Below are 24,605 nucleotides of genomic sequence, written 5' to 3'. Positions count from 1 at the left end.
CGCTTTCTGATATACTCTTAATCTCTCACTAGCTTGTGGCTCTCAGATTGCAACTTGTAATCACAGGTAGGCCAGCACTGACACAGGGATTGATGAGTGATCTGAATCCCCTGTGTGGGGAGGAGATGGGAAAGCAGAAGTGGCTGAGGCTGATGGTACTGGCTGATCTTGGGAACCTGCTGCACATCCCCTGCAACCAGCTCCCGTCTGCAGTAGTAAAGCTGAAACCCTGAGAAACCACTGTGGGTTGCACCACCCTTCAACCCCCACTGTCCCTTGTCTCTTCAGCATAACAGGTCATGTCTTGTGAACCTGGCTATCTAAAAATCTTGGCATGAAACTCTTAAGATCAATAAGGCTGTGGGCTCCTTGCAGGGAGTTATTACCAATGCAGACTAGTGGGCTGTGCTGCCCTGTGGCAGGTACATTTGTTACAGTACCTGATCTCTTGATTTGAAAAAGCAGCAGTGTTTAAAAGTCCAGATTAAGTCATTATTGTCTGATACCCTTATCTTGTTTTTCAAGTCATAGCAGTCAATCACATAATTAGTGGGCTTAGCCAGGTGTTTCCAAATTGCGTGAGCTCAGGATCAATTTACTGGAAGTTGACCTCAAGGTGGCTTTTCATTTCACACATGAGCAATTTATTGATGATTTACAATCCCTAAACCAACATTTTCCACTCATGGGGAGAGTTTAAATCACCTAATAAGAGCATGCTGGCCTTTAAATTTCACCATATAGCTCTAAGAGACCCATACAAAGGTACACAGTAAATTGCAGGATGGACAGGAGCTATGGAGTTGACTTTGCTCTCCTCGGTCATGTTGGGAGGCCTTCTGACTTAAATTGGCTTACTTTTGTTTCAGAAAGATAAAAGAAGTAATAATACAATTACAACACAAATAATTCCTTAAAATAAAATTAGATTTGTATTCTCCCTCAAGCCTTCCATTGCTTTTTGAGAATATGAGAAACATATAAACAAACAAACAAAAAAAAATTACGTCTAAAAACTGCTGCCAAGACAGCCAAATGAAGAGCTGTTGTAAATCCAAAAGATAACTTTCCTGAGCGGTGGATGATTGCTGGAGCTATGAGTTTACTGAGCCCAGTTGCATCAAGGAATAAAAGCAGTGCAGTTCATTTATATGGAGATCATTTTTGCTGATAGATAAAATAGCACTCTTAAAAAATAAATACTGATCCATCACATCATCACATCTCCATTTTTAATAGCAGTGTGCTTTGTCAGGAAAACTATTAATTATTCATAACAAGACATTTTTAACAGTTACTCAAGAAACACTTTTGCTCTTGCTGTTATATTGCTACGCGGCCAGGCTTCTCTACCCTGTGCAAGACACACAGCCATCGTTGGTTTAGCAGACACAGAAAATCACACCAGTCCCCAGCACAAGCTAGAGGCTAGTACCTCAGCAGCTGTTTTAGATACCCCTGTGAAGCATCTCTGTGAGGCTCACTAGGTCACAGTCCTGGCAGACGCCTGGTTTCTTCATGGCTCTGGATTATCCCCTACCCACTTTCAGTCAAAAGGCACAACTGTTCAGATAATGACCATCACTTCCAGCACCAGATGCTTTCTGAGGTGCCTCATCCTCTGAATTTAGACTAAGTAGATCTGAAACTTCAGGTAATTTATGGATTTTTGTTTTCTAAATCACCTTGGTATCAAATGTAAGTTACATTATATCTAACAGACTCTCTTTTTTCATCCTAAATGGCTTTTTGCATTGCACAGCCTTCAGTGTCTCTGAGTACTGTGCTCTTCATCAAGTCTCTCTGGGATCTCTTTCCAGACAGAGGAAGAATTGCAATTACCCTCATCAATGTAAACTGAGAAACGCTGTCAGCCAGTGCCTTTTGCTCTGAGAAGTGAAAGCTTTGCAACAGCCTATGTAAATGTTATGCCACAGGTTTATAAAGCCCTTTTTATCCCCATGCAGATTCTAGCAAACGTATCTGGAAAAGAAATGGACCAGGCAGTTTGTTGTAGGCTGTCCCTAACATTACATTCCCCAAAATACAGTTTAATTCCATGGAGGTTTTGACTGGTTCCCATTCGCTATTCATTGATGCCAATCCCAGTCATAGCACTAATTACAATGACATGAATTCCTAATGATGCAGACTTCTGTGATTGCCCAACCAATGGCCGAAGAACTGCTTCCTAGACTGACATCCAGATGAAGGAGGGGAGAAAAAGAAAACATTAAATGTCTGTTTTGAGAGCACCAGTGCTGGTACAGCTCATGAAGAGAAGGGCTGGGACCCCTGCCTCTGGGATCCTGCCTTTCCAGCCCTGTCTCCTGCTGCCTGTCCCCAAGAGGTCCATCCTTGCAAACCAGCTCCGGTGCTTGCCTGAATACACAGCCAGCTAGTGTAATTCACTCACGAGGCAGAAAACTTGTTTGTTTCCCCAAATAAGTAAAACCAGGTTGCTAAAAGGGGAGACGAGCACTAGACCTAGCACAAATGGGCTGGTGGGACCATGCAACCAAGATAAAAGGGAAGAAAGGAGAAGTGCTGGCAGCAGCTATTAGGTTTTCTCACCTCTTTCATGTAATTTGCACTCCTAGGGTTTATTGAAGTAAAAGGTAGGTTTTAGCTGTAATGAATAAATGATAAGGGCTGGATTGGTTGTGCTGCTTGTGGTCAAGGAGACTTTTGTTTTCCTGCCTGTGAAGAAGTTTGCTGTTTGCCAGCACGGTGTCAGGGTTAATTAGGAAGAACAGCAATGTGAAAAGGCCAGTTGGTGGAATGTGGGGAGGGGAAAGGTCTCATGAGGAATTTAAGCAAACTTGAATGCATAAAAGGGCAGAAGTAATTAGATAAACAAATGTTGGTAAAGAATACAGAAACCGCATGAGAGGTATCAATTATTATGCCAAGGAGAAAAAAATAAGATCAAAATCCACTTTGAAAATAAAGGCAGCATCTCCATTCAGATTTTTTTTTTTTTTCTTGCCCCACATACAGAATGGTAAAAGGCAGAATAACATCTTTTGTTATTCTTTAGATTGGCACGGTTAATTCACATCATATGTAGGCACAGTTAATGAATATTGCTTTCTCTTTTTCTCCTCCAGTGGTCTTTTTGTTTGACTTGTGCAGATAATTCATTAATTTCACAACTCACAATGACAAGGGACGACAGAAGTGCACACGGTCAGGAAACATGCAACAGGGTGACTTAACAGTCCCAGCCCTCCTCCAGCCCAAGATGGCTTGTGTTGCACACGTAAGTAACACAGAGGAAAAAGGAGCACAGGCAACAGAGCCTGCTCACTCCAGCTCCTCCAGGCACACAAAGAGATGTGGAGGAAAGGGACAATTTCCTTACTGGTCAGGTAAGCAAACTTCTTGAGTTATTGGGGACTTTACCTGTGACAATTGCTGCGACAGTTATGGAGATGGGAGGAATTGGCCCACACAGCAATCTCCCTAAGTGCATAATGCCACATAACTGTCTGAACATCTTTATAAAGAATAAAGACTTACCTGAATCACCAGGCAGCATTACTGCTCTCCTTTACCTCTCTTTCTGCTATCAGCACTGGATTCTCTGCTGCAGATGCTCTGTTATGGATACCTCTGCACATACACAATGATTTCTTCCCAGCAAATTTCCCTGCACACTTTGACTAACTGGGTGTTCAGCTGGCTTTGCCTCAGTTTCCTTCAGCTGGAAGTTGAAGGACTTCATGTTTTCAAAACAAATATTTTACTTAAGAGATGCACAGGCAAACCCACCTCAACCTCTTCTCCCATTGCTTTTGGCTTTCTTAATGGTTTTCACAGTCTAGCATGGGGGCACCCTGTTTCAGGAGCACCCACCTATTATTACTTCTACATCCATCAGCACATTCATTACCATCTCCCCACCTCTATTAGTCTTAAATTCTTGTTTTTATTTCAAAATCAGGGAGCCCTCCTTTACAACATCTTCACTACTGCCCTGTTGAACAGGAATAAAATGACATCATTATAAATGTATCAACCATTCCCAAGCAGCCCTCTTGCCATTCTTCTTCAGGACGTAAGAGCCCATAGTTCAAAACTGCCCCTTAATACTCTTGTTGTTAAGTTTCCTCACCGGGCTTTCACAGCCAACCACGCACACAGCACCTCTCCCATTCTCCCTCCTCCCTCCCTGTCAGTCAGCAGCACTGAGCCACTCTCACTGCTTTTGAGAACAGCAACTTAACTCTTCTGCAACTCCAGTCACCTACAGAAGTGTAATGGAAGCATTTTGCATTAACATTGCACTGTCCAAATAAAAACCTTGTATGTTAACTCAGTTCCCTAGTCTCTATCTCTCAGATGGTTTCACCGTCTAGAAATGAACTTGAACTAATCCATGATTTACACCAATCCACTTTCCATTAATTTTCTGTAACGTATCTTGTCTTTTCTTCTAACCTGCTTAAAACATTTGAAGATCTGGTTTCTGTGGAAGATGCTGTATGAAATAAAGGTGATTTTTCCCGTATTTTCATCTTCAAGCAAGGAAAGAACAACGGGAATTCAATCACTAGCTCCTATGAAACATGAGCCAAAGTTATTGAGAAGAGCTCCTTGATTAATATATTCTTCCTTCTCTCCTAATCTATTATCAGCTACAAATCTAGATCTAAAACAGCGAGAAAATTATTTCAAATTTTTTTATGAGCAAGTACTTACTGGAATGACCAACCAACTGAATGAAATCAACCTGTATCAAGTACAAGCTCTTAAACTTTAAAACTGGATCCACTGTTACACTGCAGCCAGAGAATGAATTTGATGTATGTGTAAATAAAGAGAACATATCAAATTCAAGATAATTCATTCACTGATGAGTAAATGCTTGTCTTGAATCAATTAAAATTATCACCACTACTGCTGTGCTGTCTCTCATCTCTGCTGAAACACTCTAATTCTTGGGAGAGTACCAGCTACTGGAGGCCAGCAGATGTTATTAAACTGGTGTTAGACAAAAGACTGAGCTGTACTTGTCTCATGTTATCCAAGACAAGAAACAGAAGGCAACCTAAAGTTTTTTTAATCTCCTGGCATGGGGATGGTTTTATTATCTGTGCTATTTTAAGCCCCCATAGCATCTGAGGACCCCTGTTCACATCCCAGTAACTTTACCACACAGTTACTGATACAAACAGATGTATTTTCTCCCCGGTCTGATACAGCAACCCTAATGACCGATCCTCTCTCCTTCCAGCAGGTGCAATACAAATGCTCTGCTCCTCCCATGCTCTAGCTGTTTTTAAAGAGATTTGTTTAAATAGCTGTTCTGTTTTTCTTTCAGCCCAAACAGAATGGGCATCAATTATATGATCAAAATCCTTTCCCCCTCTTTCAGCTTCTTACTGCTAGGTAGAGGAGCGCTGAGGCTTCCTGGAGCAGTTCTAGATGTAGTGTGCTTTTACAGGAGACCGTGCTCTCCAGTCATCTTATTCTGCTTTTCCAAGTCCTTGCCTTCCTAATCTAACATTTCTAAACAGAAGCACAACTGCAAATTACTACTTTGTTTCAAGAGCTGTCATTTGGCAATGGTCTTGTATTTTTTTTGCATCTCTACAGTTGAGTATTTCAGCTGGTCATCTCCGTTCTTCTGTAGTCAATGGAGAGCTAGGCACTTCCAGATACCTTCTACACCTATTACGGGATGGGATTAATTACTTTCTGAAACTCTCTTTTTTCCACTGGCTGTAGAGGGACTCTAGATATGGAAGTACCTGTGCTGCGAAATCAACCTGCAGTCAATACTTCTTTCTGTGCTTTCTCTTCTCTTTTTACTTCGCCTCAGTCATTTTGCCTGGGACTTGCAGGGGAGCAAGAGGAGTAATGTGGAAGGAGAAGAGGATGCCTTGGATTTGATGAGAACAGAGTCCTCATATAAAACAGAAGGGAAAAAATAAAAAGTCCTCATATAAATCAGAAGGGAAAAAATAAAATAAAAATAATCAAAAATAGCTGAATTTCACAGCTGGAGAAATGCTAATGGTTTTGGAACAAGCCTAAGCAAGCCTTAGTCCACCAGAAACATCAAAGTGGTAAGAACTCCCATTGCAAACATCAGCAAAAGAGCTTATTTAACAATGGGTTAAGACAGTTGCAGATTTAGGGGTATCAAATATACAGACAAGAAGAGAAAAATAAATGCAGTATTAAGTGGAATGGACACAAAAGTGAAACATAAATTTAGATTCACTGCTCAGCAGTGCTGACATTATAGGAATCCAGCACATTTTTCCTTTCATGGATGCTCTTTTATTGATGCAAGTGGAGCAAGCTCATTTCATCACTTAACCAGAGGCAGCTGTTCAGAGCAGTATGAGAACAATAAAACAGAAATAAATAGCATGTTGTGTGTCACAGAAGTTTGTGCTTCCTGGTGAAAAATGGTGGAACTGACATAGACCAAGGCTACTTACAGCTGACACTGTTCAGCAGCAGGTACTTTTTCAACACCGAAGTCTGTTAGTGTCTTTACAAACGCTCTTCCACATTACAGTGACTGCGCTGTTTTCTGATATGTGTATGCTCTTTATCCAAAATGCATTACAATCAAATTACAAGCTTTCATGTACTGAAATTCTGCCTGCTGAGTCTGGAAGATTTTATCTGGCCAACTGGGATACTCATCTCTTTAATTTGATCTCGTTCTTCAAACAGGATCAGAAACTGCCTGTCTTCTCTGGGCACATCCTGCCTCACCTTCTCACCCGTGCACACATGAGAATTTGTTCAGGATTCCTTACCAACACTTTTTATCCCCTGCCTCCTGCTTGCAATGGAGAATAATTTATTTCTCTATTGTTCCACAAACACATTTCATGGGTCATAAAGTTTACTTTTGTTCTCAGCTGTGTGACAGTAATGCTTTCATTACATAAACACCATGAGAAAACAAACTGGCAGAAAAAAAAAAAAAAAGTTCTGTTGTGCACTTAACTCTGTGTGATGTTTCCAAGCACAGATCTTAAAGGAATTACGTCCCCAAAGACTTACATTTAATAAGATGGAGGATTTAAAGGGAATTGGTGATTTGAGTCTCTGACTCTGACTCTGCACCCTCAGCAGGTTCACTGAAGACACCATGGCATGAGGCAGCAGTCAACCACATCCTTACAGACATTTAGAGTCTACATGTAACCCTGCACAACCTGATCTAACTTCGAATTTGCCCCTGCTTTAAGCAACTAGTTGAACCAAAGGCCCTTCCCAACTTAAACCTTTCTCTGATTCTGCCAAAACACTGAAAACAGGGGGGGAAATAACAGAAAATACCACCCCATATTCAACATTTGGAATGAACATGTCATAATACTGAGTCATTGATAATACTGAGTCATTCAAACCTTACAGAAGACAAGAGGTGCCATAAAGTATGACTTTGATGTCTATACTTGTTGCATATTTATTATGTAGCGGAAATCCTCACTTTTAACACACAAGGTCAAAGATCTGCATTAGAAAACATAAAATATTTTACTTGGTCCTTCATTCATGAAATACTTAATACTAATAAACAAAGTCTCTCAACATACTAACTGAAATAAAATATAAACAACTTTTTAACTATTTACATTTGTATTGCCTATGTAATTTTGTATTTTTTAATTTCATTTGCCTTCGTTTTGGAAGGTGCTTTCATACCCACAGACACACACCTGTCCTCTTTCTCTTCAGCTGAAATAACTGAACTTCAGAACACCTCCATCTTTTTGCTTTGCTTCTGCATATGACTTTACTGAATATTCTCTTTCATGACAAGGAATGACATAGACTTCCCAGACCCACTGTTGATAGACCACATGCAAAATCCTTCCCTAGAAGGATTAGAAAGGGGTTACAGAGCAGCTTCCTGCCAAATAAAGCAGCTAATATCCAGAAGGGCTCCATGTTTATAGTCTAAAAGGAGACTGGACAGTCTAGACACAGGCTGCCCCACTCTAAAACTGGGCAGAGTTATGGTACAATATCTTTTGTGATCTCCTCAGCATTATACAAGACAAATATAACCGTCACTTAATATTGGATTGTTCTTACCACTCTTCAGCTATGTAAAACTCAATAGTCCAGCCCAAATCACTGTTTAAGGCTCCTTCTAGAATCTAAGGGGAAAAAGAGATGTCTCTAAATGGTACCTCATTGCAGCAGTCTAGGAACTAGACATAAGAGACCAAGAAGAAGTTCTCAAAGAATAAACTGCTTGACTTTTATCAGCTAATAAGATGCTGTTATATTTTGAAAGAAACACAGCTATGTAAAGAAGAGACATGCTTGAGCTCACACAAGCCTCAGTGTCAACATGAACTGTTTAGCTGTATACAAGTCTCTGTGCCTGCTTCTAAAACATGCAGCTAAATCACACCACAAAATCTAGTGCACATTTACAGCTGAAAAGATGGTAATAGGTCTTTTCAGTTGTAATCATTTTAAAGGTGCTAAACAAGACAAGGATGATTGCTAATTTATTCCACTGTTATCATTTTTACATCAACATTAATTGTTTTACCCTGGATGCTGTGAAATATAAGCACACAGAAAAGTAATCACTAAAAAGTTAAGTACTATTGACTTTCTCAGCAGCTTGAGTTCCAGTGAGAAATAATACCTCCGTAATGATGACTACCTTTACATGATCTGCATGTCCCCCGGTACTACAGTAAAGACTTTTTTTCCATTTATTTGTGCAGGAACAACAAAAACAGTCTCAGGAGGTCTACAGAATTGTAACTGTATTTCTCTTAAGGTAAACAAGCTGCTTTAATTAGCTTAATGTGTGATATGGAATCTATCAGCAATTAGCATCTTTGATGAAAATCGGTACGAAAGCCAGTTGCTGTCAGGATGTTCAATTGTCATGAAAAGGAAAAAAAAGCACAATTTGTTTGAACAGAGCACAGTAGGTATCTGCGTCAGTTTCTTTTCTTTGTATACGTATTGCTAACCACAACCTTTACACAAAATTCCCAGGGGGGATTTTCTGATGGACAAAATCTATTTTTAAAATATAATTGGTTTTGAGTAGCAAAAGAGGTTTGGCTCATATACTTCTGAAAACTGGCCCACACACATAACCTCTTTGAAAAAGCTTTTCTTCTGCAACAGACACAAAGTCTGGTGGCAAGAAAACAATCTGAAGTAGTAATGAAATATTACCTCACATACATTCCAGGCAGCACCGTAATACTGCAGATGTTCCAAAACCCAACAGTTATCATGGTGCCCTGGTATCTCTTGGTCACTCTTGGAGGCACTACTGTTTCAGCACATTCATTTTCAGCCTTGTGAAAGAATGGCTTGATGAGTTGGAGATATGTATGAGTGGAAAGTGTGAGACAGTGCTTGTTTTTTCCACAGGGTTAGCCAAAACCATATGCATTGTGTCTTACTAACACTGCACATTTAAAGAGTGATGAGTCTTTTGGTGCTAGTTCATGCTACCTCCACACTTATCTGTGGAGAAACCTTTTGCAGTGCTTAAAACCATCCTTTTGGAAACACCAGGGACTCTGCTGAAAGAGGTGTCTACCTCCCTGCTCAGCACTGCCTAGAGCTCTCAGCTCAGCCCTACAGCCACAGACACCCAGCACGCTCCAGCCTTCCCTACCTCTGTATGTAATTTCAGCATCTCATTTTCTAATGGGAAATATGTTGTACTGTAACACGAGGAGATGGCAAGCAAGCAAACAAGAGAGGAGACTTTGTGTCTTGCAAGCAAATCCATTTGATTTGAGCAGTACATTATCTTCCACACATCCGGCTGGACTAAGTGTGCCTGTGTAATGGAATGACTTACAGCTATGCTCTTCTTCGATCTGTGACCTGCTTTGCGGGGTAAAAGGGAGGAAAAAAGGGACAGCAAAACATTATGCTTTCATTTCTGCTGTTTGCTAGTTATAAACATCCCAAATCAGTGCAAAAGCACCTTATCCTCAGTCAAAGGGAGATTTTGTTCTGCTGGTGCCAAGCTCTGCATAACAGAGGCAAGCATGAATGCTGAGAGCTCAGCTGAAATCATGCTAGTCAATGAGGCAGAGCTTGATTCTGCAAGCAGCAGTTCCTTTGAATTAAGGGTTATACCTTGGTCAGCACATTGAACTCCCACTGTGGACCCTGGCATGCCAAGAAGAAGGTCAAAGAAGTGCAATGTTATTAATGTTCTGTTTTAAGAACAAACTATTGTCCATTTGGCCTAACTGTGCTTTCATTCCTTCTCAAACCCTGTGTTTGCATTTACTGAGTGCTGGGTTTTTGCTGGATTAGCTCTGCTAACCATTACATACTTCATATTGCACTTAGTGTTTCATAAACCATGGATAAATCCAGACTTAGAGAGGATAGGTCACAAATAAATACAACTTCAAGACAAAGAGAGAAATAGATTTATGCAGAAAAGGTCGATTAACATGGATTTTTCTCTAGTGTAATTGAACCTGCATTCATTTTCAATTTTAAAAACTGAAAATGAAGCATTGAGTCATTACAAGGGCCAAAAAATTGCCAGAGCTACACTGGGTTAAACTCAAATTATATAGATGTAACTGTTCAAAGGAAGTCCAGTTAAAATAGAAGTAACTGAGTAAATAATTCCTTTTCTTCCCCACACACTTTTGTTATGATGCAATGAACAGAATTTTTAGTTACCAGAAAATGATATCTCTGTTACATTTCTATGCTTATCTAAGTCTTTGAAGTCTTATTGGTGACTGCAAATTTGTTTAAGCTGCCCTAAACCTTTTCAATTGAATACACTCAGTTACACTCCAGGGAATAATTACTGTCCTCAGTTGTGGTATGATGTAAACCCTTTCCAACTCATTTCCAAAGCGTCTGAAAACAAGCAGCTCAGCCTTAGACAGTGTTCCAGGCTTTTAGCACACTGTGGATGATGCTCAAGACAAGACTTATAATTAAACTTTCTAGTTACCTTCTTGGTCTGTTCCCCAACACAATAATCTTTCAACAGCCAGATCATAACTGTTAGAAACTAGTTTTCATTGTTCCAGTCTGGTAAATGCAAACAAAAACTAAGACCATATACCTATGTGTAGAAATGAGGGACAATAATTCTTAAAAACAAATAATTTGTTTTGTTACCAGCAATATTAATCAGGCCTGGCTTGCTGCAGTTTTGTATCTCATGGGTCATGTTCCATTTGGACTCCTTAGTTGTTCAGGGTGATGAGCTGACACTGCAGCCTTTACCACCATGGGGGATTTACACTTCTTTTCTGAACCCACACATGAATTTCCACGAAACCTGAAGGCACTGCACATCCCTGACTTCTCTACCTTCCTGCCAAATTTGCCTGAGATTGGTCAACACATTTAAAAAATGGAATAGGGAAGAGAAAAAGACACAGACAAACATCATGGCTTTATCAGTCTCAACTCTGGGAAACACAGCTAAAAACAAAAGCTGAAAGTAGGAGAATACTTGAAATACACCACTGAAACTTTCAGACAATGAAAAAAAAAAACAAAAACAAAAACAAAAACAAACAAACAACAGTTATTACAAAAGAAGTTTGACTATAAATAATCAAATCAGGACTGGAATTACTAAGAAGAAAACAGGAAATCACAGCAGACTACTTCTAAATTGTTAGCAAAATGCAAGGTAAATCAATCATTTCCTCCTCTGAGCTCAACGGCACTCTTTTGATTTATACCTGTGAAGGTTCTGCATTATGAAACGAATTGTATTTCATAATGCTTAGCTATAATCAGTCTACTGTACAGTGCACGTTGGACATGCTTTTGATCAACCAAGACACTGCAATTTTTTGCTGAGAGCAAGGAAAGTATAAGACTGCACAAGTCCCATATACTTTCCTTTGCCCAGAGGGACCCAAGGACTTTATTTGACTTCCTCACATAAATAAAAGCAAGCAGTTTGCAAAGCCAAGCTAAATCTAAAAGCAAACCACAAAGTATCATCAGATCCTGTCTGATCTAGCCTTGATAGCAAGCGCTCTGAGGTTTGTTTTCTTTTAACATGTATATTTTCAGGAAAGTGTTGCAGACTTAAACTTCTCATGCAGGATGAGATCGTCTGTTATGGTAGAGCTGAGAACATGGCTCACTGCTGCTCAGACTGGCACATCCCATGTATTTTACCTCTCTCCTCATCCTTTTCTCTGCTACACACTCCTGGCCAAATTCTGGCACTCATCTGACCCTGCCCTGAGTCAGTTGAACTCACCAAACTATCAGGGAATTAATTTGCTTAAGAAAAAAAAAAAAAGTGATCCAGAAGTGATAACCCCTTAAATCATCCCTTGCCCCATACAGAGAGAATCACTGGCCACTTCATACTTCTCAGAAACTTCTCAGAAAAGGTAAAAAAAAAAAAATAATAAAAAATGTTTTGGAGCAGATGCAGCAGTTTTAAGTCAGCTGGAAATCTCTGCTTTTCATGTTCTTAAGACACTAAGGTACAAAAAAAAAATAATACAAAAAGGGCAGTTGCTTACCATTTGTCTTCTGTTCTCTACCAGGTGGATGCCAACAATCCCTAGGAAAGATCCAAAGCCAAGCTAAGGCAAAGAACAAAACCAACAGAAACACATGAGGTCAGCTTATTTGGTCAACATACCAAACCATCACAGTGATATCTGAGCAGGTGCATCATACAGATGGGGTAATTGGGGTGTGGCAGGGGAAAGGGGGAATGTTATCACAGAATTATAGAACAGCCTGGGTTGGAAGGGACCTTAAAGATCATTTAATTCCAATCCCCTGCTATGGGCAGGGACACCTCCCACCAGCCCAGGTTGCCCAAAGCCCCATCCAGCCTGGCCTTGAGCACCTCCAGGGATGGGGCAGCCACAGCTTCTCTGGGCAACCTGTGCCAGGGCCTCACCACCCTCTGGGGGAAGAATTTCCTCCTAACCTCTAACTTAAATCACCCCTCTTTTAGTTTAAAACCATTCCCCCTTGTCCTCTCATTGTCTGCCTGAGCAATAATTTGTTCTCCATCTTTTTTATAAGCTCCCTTTAAGTACTGAAAAGCTGCAATGAGGTCACCCCAAAGCTTTCTCTTCTTCAGGTCGAACATCCCCAGCTCCCTCAGCCTTACTTCAGAGGAGAGGCCCTCATCAGGCCTTCCTGGCACCAGCATTCTCAGCAGGCTGATGTGGGCTTGGAGAAAAGGCTGTTCCTCAGTGCCACACACCTAAGACTTAGCTGGCCACAGACACAGAAAGAGCCACAGTAGGAGTGTCAGTGTCACCAGCAGGTCTGTTTCCACTGCATTCCCTCCCTGCCTTACTGGATGTATGCTTCTCTGCAGGCACTCAGTAAGGCTGGCACTAGCTCTCCAAATCTGGTTCAAAGCCTCTTTTCCAAGCCCAGTTAGGTTTTTACGGACGAAGTGTCCCAGCCAAGGGCTTGAGCAAGGCCCATGAATTCCTTGCTGTTACGCACAACCACTCGCGGCAGAAAGCAAATCTCCTGTAAGCACTTCAATCGCTCAACGTAACAACAGGAATCCGTGATTCCCCCTCAAGAAGACAAATGTAGGGAAAGGGGATTAGCTACTGAGTGCTCTGGGAAGATTTATGTGAAAGAAAGGCAAAAGTACTGAAGAGATTTTGAAAAAGAAAGAGTGCACAAGCACGTCTGTGCTGACTGCTGAGTAGGGGAGAGACTTGGAACCGTGAGCAAGGACACATTGTTCAGGGGACAGCAACTTTGTAAATTAACACAGCTACATCAAAATGACAGCTGGTTCCAGCCCCAATTTTTCATCCTAAAAGGAGCAATCCATGCAGTCCCATTTAAGGCTTACAAATGAGGGCAGAGAGCAGAGCATTATTATCCACATACAGGAAAAAAAAATATATATATTATTTTTTTTAAAAAAAGAACCAGATAGAGATCATGTTGTAAGCCACGACATTGCTGAGATTGGTTTAGGGTTATATGTGCTGCTTTTCTTGTATGATGACTGGGATATCTGGACTCTGTGGTCTCCTGGCTGAAAGATTTTAAAAATAGCTAATTAAAATAATACAAGCAGTAGTCACAGAGAAGTGATATGAAATACTTAAGTATAAACAGTATTTATAAGGAAATAAGGTTGAAGCTCCAACCCAGCTTTGCAACCTGTTCCACAAAGAGAGCCCTAAACCCAAACAGATGATCAAGCAGTAATCTACTAAATGCAGACACCTTCCGAAGTGGAACATTATACTAACTCACCTACACACAGCAATATTGTACGTTAAATTACTTCGGATGTGTAAATGTCGTTAATACCTGCTGCTAAAAAGATGCATTTATAAAAAAAGCTTTTCCCAAAACAAATGACAAATCACCAAACAGAAAGAGAAATTAAGGCACCTAACTCTTCTTGAAAGCAATGGGAACTAAGCAGATGTCCAACTTTTATTGTGAATCTGACCCTAAAGCCCTGATCTGCAAATGCTTCTAGAGGCAAGTCAATGGAAGTGAACAGTCCTATTCACATTTGTAGGTGTTTGCATGGTAAGGGTCTAATTCTACATGTGTTTTAAGACCAAAGTCCCTTACCTAAGACCAATGGAGATTTAGGTCACATCAACCATCCTCAAGGTTATTATTTTATTGTTAAATTCTGTGCAAACTATAACTTATTTTTAATTGTAATTAACTTTAAGATAAATTTCTTCCAGCCCAAGAGTTAAATATGTAATGTCAGATTCACTTACCGAGCTCTAGCTATCTACAAGTTCAAGACCAGTGCTATGACAGCTTTCTAAGCTCCCTCTACTGCCAGTGGAGAAGAGGAGCACCTTTGGAGGGTTATTCAGCTTTGCAAGGCCTTCCCTTAGTCCATCTGTCTGTCAGTGCTACTCATGAGCCAGCAACCTCCAGCAGCAGGGCAGGAACACTGCTGTGCTCCTCTAACTAGGCTTTTGGTAAGTTATCACACAGGGTTTGTGCAGCACCTTTAGCTCTTCCTAAACATTTACATTGATAAATAACCATCGTTTTTCTGTTGCTTCAATAATACACTATGTGTGCATGAAAAGAATTCTGAATTTCATGAAAACTATTTAGCTCCAACAATCTTTTTACAGGGAAAATTATTACTAAAGGTTTTGCTTTCAAAGTGTTCTGATATAGTCTAGTTATTCTAACTGATTACTAATGATTAATATTTCAAAAAACATTTTATTATTTTTTTCTGAGTGAATAGACATTGTTTTCTTCCTAAAAGAACCTAAATGCTGAAATAAACTGGTTTGTGCACATGGGCTTATTACTTATCATACCGAATCTACTTTAAAAATGAAACTCCTTTCAAGGGAATGAATGCAGATAATGTGGCCTTCTAAAATACTTTAATTCAAAATTACCAAAGAAGACTTTTTATCAGGATTAATCTATCTATTTCAGCTTAATGAAAGGAAAACCCATCCTTTTAAGGTTTTATTCCTGTAACTACTTTTTGTTCTATTTTTAGAACACTGCTCCTTATAGATCATTATCCCAAAATTATCTTTCTGAAAGACCTGTTCTCAGCGTGACACCAAGATGTAAGAGGACTTGCTTAGGAAGAATAGTTCAATTATTAATGGCAATGCAAAATGTATGCACTGTATTAGAAGATACAGATCCCTCTCCTCTGGGCATTTCATTCTGCAGAGAACAAGAACTAAGGGTACCTTGCAGCACATGTTGGCACTGGTGGAGCCACATACCTAAGCAGTTGCCTACCTTTTTTCTTTCTTCACCTTGTACCCTTGGCCTGGGGACACTAAATAAGGCAGAGAGACTATTTGCTGCCCTTACTCTTTCTAAAATTCAACCCATTCATCTCAAAAAACTTTTTCCTCCAGAGGTTTCCACTCTTTTGGGGTATGACTGATCACTTCTGAGATTGGAAAGGGCCATGGATGCAAGGCCTGGAAGGGCTACGCTTCCCCAGAAGCCACCAAGGCACTAGAGGGTTAAAGAGATGCAATATAAGCCTTGTGCCCAGTGCAGGTACATGTTCTGGGGTACATGTTCCCAAGGTAAAAACAAGACTAAGGATTTTGGAAGGGGAACTTGTACAGCAGGACAGACACCAAGACTGTATGAGAGGATGTAGAAGTTGGGCAGACTCTAGGGAGAAGCTTCCATATGCCCATCACCAGCATTTTCCCTGCACTGGATCCAGCAGAATTCCTGGCACATGGACACAAGAGCAAAGTGACTTTTTCAGCCATCAAAGCAGTGAATCTCTGAAAGGCCATTTAAATCCATCCCATGCCTGTTGTCCACTCACTTGTCAAGCACAGGCTCCACCACAGTACCGTGAGATCAGCATACAGATGTGCAGTGTAAACTTGACCCTCCTGTGCCACCTAAAACCTCCCCCTCAGGGCAAGTCAGAAAACCTGAGTTTACCTCCCTATTTAATCACACTCTAGAACCAGATCAAAACAAATGAGCATCTCCCTCCTGTGAAATTCAAAACAACTGAATTTTCATTGTTTTTCTTTTCAATCATCCTGCATCCAGATGATAATAATTTATTTAGTTGTACCCAATATCCTAAAGTAGGCTTCTTTACTCACAATGATGCCTGGGTAGTAGCCTCCCACAGTAACATTTTCTGTTCTCGTTGTCGCTGCCAGCCCTATGGTCAGGATGAAAGTAGACACAACCAGCAGGGCGACTGTGAACCAAAGCGAGGTCTTCTTCCTTTTTGCAAACTGCCCTGTAGAAAGTGGAGGAGGGAAAGAGTTTTTAATTGCAAACATGACAGAGCAAATAATGGACCATTTGTTGACCTCTTCTGTTGTTCTCCCACTAAGGAAAACTGCTGGCAGGCAACAGACAGACCGAAGAAACGTATGGAGTTAGCTGGAGCTCTACACAGCTTAATGCACACGCACCAGGTACATGTACAAGATGAGTTTTTATCAAGCCGAACTGAATGTCAGTGACAATGATAATTATGCCTTATCTGCAGTAACATTTATAATTAAGTTGTTGCTCACATCCCTAAGTCAAACCCTGCAGGCCTTGAACAATGCTTACCTTTGTGAAGTTCCAGTTTAACTCTATGTGGACAGAACGTATAAACTTATATTTTAAACGAGATGAGCATAAGCTCTACACGCTATCATGAAAATGAATCTGCTGTTCGTATGAACATATCCACACCAACCTATATCATTTCAAGGCAGGTAACTCAGTTAAATGGTGATAGTTCAAAAGCCAGGCTAGATTACAGATGCTCTCAAACCAAGTCAAATAATTTGAATGAATTCATAATCAAAATCTGTATGTTTGCTGGCTTCTTTCCACTGGCGCTAACAGACAAAATGAATCCAGCCTTTTAGTATGAGAAGCAAGCAACTTTACTGAAGATAAGTATCATCTATTGCCCTTATGTACATCTCTTTCACTGCATGTATGAAGTCTTCCTGTAAATAATTCACAGGACTCTCCAATAGCTCTCTGCACTCTCCCCTCCAGTCTGTACCCCAGCTGCTTGCCTCTGGTGATTCCCCATTAATCCATGCGGGGTCAGAGAGGACATGGAAACAGAGAGGCTCTTCATTATCAATCAGCTCTTTACCAAGTGCATGGGGTTAAATGAAGCCAGTTCCATTTCACTGCAGCCAGCTCAGAAGAGGAAAGCAGACTTTACACTTACAACTCCACAAGTCAGTTACCTTTCCCACAAAGATTGGATTTTTTGGAAATATTTGAAGTGATCGTGTTCTTACAGCTCAGGCTTTTAAGATTTTCTGACATTACTGAGACAGCAAACTGCTCTCTGTTCCACCTCAAAGATGCAGCTCTCAGGCATGCAGCTCCAGGAGCTAGGTGTTAGGAAATGCGTGGGAATGCAGCACAATGCACACCAAACAGAAGAACACCACTAACACCCCAGGTCTCAGGAAAAAAATAACATAAAAAAGAAGTGGAATGCTTCAATCAGCATATGGATTAAGCTACTTCATTTCAGATTCCCAGACAATACCCAAACTAGTTGCTTGTTGTATCTCATAGTTACACTGCTGCTGTAGTCATTTTTCCAGCCTACTCCATAACCTTACAGCTTACACTAAGAGACACATGAAATCTAGTGTGGCCCCACAGATTTAGGAAACTGATGCTTGGCTATGCTCACAACCTTTACGGAACACAGGAAAAGTCACTGGTGTTGAAAAAAGGAAGAGGGAGAAGTAAACAACGAAGTATCTTTATTCTGAATATGTCTGGAGGTTGCTGTGTCTGCGTGAAGCCTTGTGCAAGCATGCACTGATTTTACATGATGGAGCCATACGATCCAGGGCAGCTACTGCTTTAGTAGCAGCAGCTGCTGCATGAACCAGCCAAGCCTCCCATAGCAGGGAAATTTCTGTTGACCACTCCATTTACATTGCAGAAATGTTTTTCAGTGCAAAATCAAAAGGAGCATGACTGCGGGCGAGACCTAAATTCACTATTGGGAATCTTTATCCCAGCCCAACCTTCCACAGCCATGAAAATCAGGCTGGGAGAAATGGTGAAGCTTCATAACCATGCAGCCTTTTCAGAACTACTGGATACCTGAAAAAGCTGCTATGGAAAAGTGGATGTTCAAAATGTACCTATGTACCTTTGTGTGCTGTTTATAGCCAGTGCTGCTCACAGACCATATGCCAGCTCAAAACTATGCAAGTGGATGGAAATGAAAGGAGGGCCTGACAGTAAAAAAGTGTAAGGCCCACATGTAGTTTCAACACAAGAAACTCATTTACCTGTGGTTGCATTTGTAAGAATTGCACTCAGAAATTTAAGTCTCGCCAAAAGGAGCCCCCATTGCATAGTCATACTAAAACAAGCGCCAGGTGTCCTCAGGTCTCAGAGACAGCAGAAATTTAAGTTTGCTCAGTGCTTCACAGAACCTAAGTCGTTCTCCACTTTCCCAGTGCTTTGATGGCTATGAAGTACAGGTTGCTTTGTGACAGGGCATGAAAACATCAACACTCAGCCAAAGGGGATACTTTGCAGTATCCCCAGTGGTTTTACTAGTGCAGTATCCCCAGAAGCTACCAAGATACTGGCTCTCCAAGATATTGGCTTCACAGTTTAGGTCACCTTAAGTGCCCATCTTTGGTCACCCACCCATCTTGTCTCCTAGCAGTACTGAGCCTGACAACTGATTTGTAAGGGGCTATTTTAAGCCCTAATAACTGAATTACTCCACTTTACAGCTCAGACCTATCAACACTGATGCAACAGGGAGGAGAATGAACCCCGTCCTATAAATAGAGCATTTCTGTGAACAAGTGCTTGAAAGGCAAAGGAAAAATGGGAGAAGTGGCCAGGACCAGGGTCACCAACATGAAGTGCTGCAGTAGAGAGCAGCACAGACCTGAGCCAGCTTTAATCCATACAGTCCAACCTAGAAAAACTAGAGCTATAAAATATTATTAGAAACCCAAACCTTTATTCAAGTGGTGAGCCACTCTGTTATTCCCAGTTGCCATGTCCTTACAGAGACTGAAAGAAAACAAATGTGGGCCAACCCTGAGCAGATAAACTAGTGGCAGCAGACACATATCAAGCTGAGGTACTCAGCACCTTCTTTGCCTATGCTCACCAGCAAGGTCCCCCTCTGAGAGATGATTCAAGGAGGAGAATGACCAGCAGTGGGTAAGGATTGAATTAGGGATTCCTTGAGAAATCTCAGTGCATTCAAGTCCACCTGACTGACTGCATCCGGGGATGCCACCAGAACTGGCTGATGTCCTTGCTGCTCCCTACCACCTTTGAAAAAACATGAAGATCAGGGAATCCCCAATAAGTAAAGAAAGGCAAACACTCTGTCTATCTCCAGAGAGAGTCAAAACAATGATGCAGAGAATTACAGGCCAATCAGTCTCACTTGGCTTCCTGGAGACTGGAATGAAAAATTACAGAGCAGATCCTCTTGGAAGACATTTCTGGGCACGTAAGCAAAAGAAGATTGGCAACGGTCAACATGGATTTACCAAAAGTAATCATGCCTGACCAAGCCAACTGCCTCCTATGACAAAATGTCTGTATTTGTGGAGCAGTGGATATCATCTACACCACATTTGGCACAGATTTTAACACTGCATCCTACACTATTCTCAAAACCAAGTTAGGATGTCATGACCTGGATGGGTAGGCATGCAAATGTTTTTAAAATTGGCTGGATGGTTGGGTTCAGAGGGAGTGGTTAATGTATTGGGTTCTACCTGGAGCTGGTGACAAGTGGAGTACCACAGGCCCTGAGCAACCTGGCCTGACCTCACAGCTGACCCTGCTGTCAGCAGGAGGTTGGACTAGCAGCCTCCTGAGGTAGCTTCCCACCTGAGTTATTGTATCCTTCTTTGATTTTACAGTGGTCAAGACAACTCATTTAAACACCCACACCGCTACAAAACCACAGCTGTAATGCAGACATACACTAAAGGAATGTAGTAATACAAACCTTCTGTAAGTCAATGGGACAGATGCTCCTCAGGCAGGTGTTTTTGAAAGCACTGAGTGTTGGCTTTTATGAGAAGTGCCTGAGGAGCAAAGCTACTGCATTTTCACAGCAACACCTGTACTGGCAAAGGCCGATCAGATTGAAAGGACATAAAGCATACGTCCAAGATGCCTTCCAAAGTTTTGATTATCAATGATACACAAAAAAGAAATGTGAGTTTGATTCTCCAGATTGGGTTTTCTCAAAAATGTCTTAGGAAAAGGCATGCATTCATTTGTAATTGGAGTGAATCGGATACGGACTTACTGAGATAAAACAGAAAAGGATGCCCTTATTTATAAGGTCATTTTTTTGGACTGAACTACATTTTAACTTTGAAATGTACAGCTCCTAGAAAGCACTATCGATTTATGTATGTGATACCCCTCAATGCTCACGTGCTTTGATCTTTTACCAGCTGCACCTCACGCTGGATGCAAATATCCAATCATACTTTCTATTTTATATCCCACTTTGGGAGCCCTCATAACTACCTGCAGGTAGCCACAAACTCCACGCTTAGCAAAGGTGACTTACTGGGGAAGAGGAAGGCCCCTTCTGGAGCAGAGATTGGCACATGCAAGCCCCTGTTTTCAAGGACTGCCACATGCTAAGGGTAGATGGGTAGAAACTGGGTTCTCAATTGGTTTCTGCTCTGACCGTCGGGGTTTCCTTAGTCACATCAACAGAAATCGTTGCTGTCCTTATCAAAATGTGTACAATTATATGTATATAAGTCACAAGCTTATTGTGAGGCCAAAGTAATTTTCGTAAAGCAGCACGGTATCTTCAGACGAAAAGGGCTACAGCTGCAAATGGTTGCTACTATTACCACCCTTCTGCTATTTCGGTCATGTTGGCTCCCGAGATTTTTCGAATCTTTGTTTACTGCTGTTTGTAGCAGTTGCCAAGCAGTTTTTTGGATCCGCTTTTACTGTACCTACCCATGGGTCTGTGCAGCCAAAAAGCAATGCCAGACTGTTTCCCCAGGAACACCGTCCGTAGCACAGACAGAGGGTCTGATTCAGCCCTCTTCCCCAACAATCTCTGTGCCAGGTGTTGGAACAAAGGCCAACCATATAAAAGGAAAGTCATTTAGGAGTGGAGGAAGTGTTGCTATCAGTAATTCTTGGTTGATTTTTCCTCCAGTGCTGATGTTTCTGTAGTGCAGGAAACAGTTACTGAAGGCTACTGACCTTCCAAGTTTTTAATAATTAAGTGACTCTCAAAATAATTTTGACATTCATCCCCTCTAACTTCTTTAACAATGATTCAGTGTGAGCACATACTCTTAGTCTGAACCTCATTCCAATTTATTAAAGCTTCAAATTTACAATTCAGCTTACCAAAAATCAAGCGTGTGGAAAGAAATCTTCTCATCATATCCACATTAACATTAGCTTGTGGCCAGGGTCAACAGAGGGCGTGAACGTGTTATTATTACCTCTTCCTCCAGAGCAAAAAGAAAAAGTGCCTGCTGAAGATCAAGCTCCGCAGGCCACACAGCAGCAAAAGACTCAGCAGAACTTCTCCGTTCATCAGAATTTATTGTGCAGAAAATAAAATTGTATTTACAATACCCTGCTCACAATGGCCAGAGAGGTAAATTCAATTTGCAGGAAGACCGTGGAAAACGGATGATTTTGTGGGGAGGGCATAGATCAGATTTCTGGGAGAATGCAAAGAGGTAGATCCTTTGATAAACAGTAGGCTCTGGATCTGAATGAAGAAAAGGATGAGTTTAAAAGGAGAACAAATGAATTTACAATGAAATGTGTCCATAGCATGGAATGTGGGCAATGGTCAAAGGACAGAAAAATAGAGTGAAACGGTATCTCTCAACTCTGGAAAACTTGCATATGGTCCAGAATTTAACTGTAAAAAGGCTTAATTAAAACTAAGGCAACTATATTTTGCTAACTTCACAACTCCTTTTAAAAATCCGGCTCCAGACATCATAAAACCTATAAAAATGTGTGGAACGATTTTTGGCAAGGAAGGAAACGCTGCAGGATGTCGCAATTTGCTGGGACCACAATCACATTTGCTGGACATTAGTGCCACCCAATTTCATACCTTCCTCTTTGAGCCCATTAAGGTGATCCGAATGGAAACACCGATCTGAAATAATGCTCCAGCCAAATGTGTATGAGCATCCTAATACAAGAAAAGATGAGGGAGGAAAGTTTTGCAGCAGGATTAAAAAAGAAAGAAAGTGTATTTTCATTACTTAATGAAAGAACTGTGATAGCCTGCTTCAGACAGAGTGGCACTAACCATACGTAACCAGATAATTAAGCAGAAAGTCACCACAGACAGAGGAGCACAGTATCAAAGCAGTAATGCCAATTCTGCCTGTGCTACTTTGATGCTGTCAAGCAAACATTTCAGGGAAGGTCTTTGGAGCTAAATTAATCATTTTTAATTACCGCAGTCTTCATTTCAGCACCGTCTCTCCCCTGGCTATGCTTTGCACTGTGCGTTTCCAAAAGCGGCTTGTGCCAGCGAGCTAATCCTACGCTGCTGCCTCCCAAAACTAAACGCGATGGGCTGAGATGCTTCGGGGGGCTACCCGCAGCCGCTATTGCCAATCGCTTTTTCCCTTTCCTGATGAAATGCTTGACTTGTCCAGAGTGCTGAACTCATGAAACCCCATGCAACAGCATCCACGGCGAGCCACGAGACGGCGGCTCCGCGCCGGGTCTGTCTCTTACCTTGATGACGAATTTGCGAGGAAGAACCCATCAGCGCCTTATATATTCCTTGAGAAACGCTGCTGTGCTCTTTCACGATTGCATTATGAAGAGAAAAAAAAAAAATCTACGCTGTGCTGCGCCCCCCCCCACCCCCACCCCTCACAGACCCTAAAACCCCTCGGTCCCTTCTCTGCTCCGGGAGGCTCCCGGGCTGCCCGCCGCCCCCCCCGGGGGTCCCGCAGCCGCCTCACCTGTGGGGTCCAGCAGGGCCAGCGGGCCCGGCACGGCCGGGGCGCCCGGAGGAGCCATCCCCCAGCCCCGCACCGGAGCCTCCGCTCCGCCGCTGCCCGCGGAGGGGTGCGGGAGGCACCGGCACCGGCACCGGCCCCGGCCCCGGGACCGCCCCGGGGGGGAGCCCGGCGGGGGGCGAGGCGGGGCGAGCGGGCGCTTCGCCGAGGGGGGGACCCGAGGGGGGGACTTCCCCGGAGCTTCTTTCCCGTAGGGATGTCCCCGGAGCTTCTTGGGGTCTCTGGTCTTGTCAAGAGCTCCAGGGATGGGGACTTCAGCACTTCCCTTGGCAGCCCGTTCCAATGCCTCACAACCCTTTCATAAAGGAAGTTCTTCCTAACATCCAACCTAAATTCCCTCAGCCCATCTCCCTGCTCTGTAAAATGTCCTAGCCAGAAGCTGGGACCTCAAACAAACTTTTTCAGGTCTGCTCCAAATGCAGGTCCACCTCCTCTCCGCCTGCATCCCTAATAGATGCAGCTCTTCTTGTCTTTCTGCCACCTTTTTCCCCCAAAACTACCTGTGCACACTCTGAGCAGTTCATTTTCAGGCTGGCCTTTGAGCGTTTTGGGGGGACGGAGGGGCAGGTACTAGATTTTTGTTTGTGCAGTAGTCAATAGCTTCATTCATTACATCTTCTAACCATGTCTCAGGCTTGGCTTCACTTCTTCATTTGTTCTTGGCCTATGGCAGGGGACCAATTTGTCACCTGGTGGAGATTAGAGTTATAAAGCTTTCCTTTCAGCTTTCCTCTTCCCTTTAAAAAAAAAAAAAATCAATACCAAACAGAAATAAAATATCACAGCAACCATAAATATTAATAAAATGAATTTAAAAAAGTAGGAATCTTTGAGATATAGGTTAAGGTAGGCATAGGCTAAGACAGGCAATGCCAATAGTGAAGACATATCGCAAGGCTGTTCCTTTTCTTAAAGAGTATTTATCAATTTCTCAGCCTCACCATCTCTCTCCTTACATCTTATTTTTCATTCCTGCAATTGATCCTGCTGCTTGTCCTGCTGCTACACAGGAGCTGCTGGATGCTGCTCTTGGTGTTACCGACTGCAGGGAGGTGTGAGGTCTTTCAGAAAGAGTCTAGGAACAGCCGAGAAGAA

General features: G+C 41.9%; 1 protein-coding gene across 1 annotated transcript in view; it reads right to left on the bottom strand.

The window, feature by feature from the left end:
- Nucleotides 1-23,511, bottom strand: part of TMEM255B (transmembrane protein 255B) — a gene marked incomplete at both ends in the record, with an annotated part of 64,035 nt that extends 40,524 nt beyond the window's left edge. Inside the window, 3 exons of the mRNA XM_084293333.1 lie at nt 12,510-12,572; nt 16,584-16,726; nt 23,454-23,511. Coding sequence (XP_084149459.1) covers nt 12,510-12,572; nt 16,584-16,726; nt 23,454-23,511 — 264 coding nt within the window. The remainder of the gene's footprint in view (nt 1-12,509; nt 12,573-16,583; nt 16,727-23,453) is intronic.
- Between the last annotated feature and the right edge of the window lie 1,094 nt (nt 23,512-24,605).

Source organism: Netta rufina (assembly GCF_964035555.1).
Source record: "Netta rufina genome assembly, chromosome: 1".
Classification (NCBI taxonomy): domain Eukaryota; kingdom Metazoa; phylum Chordata; class Aves; order Anseriformes; family Anatidae; genus Netta; species Netta rufina.
This window is presented reverse-complemented; position numbering and strand designations above follow the sequence as displayed.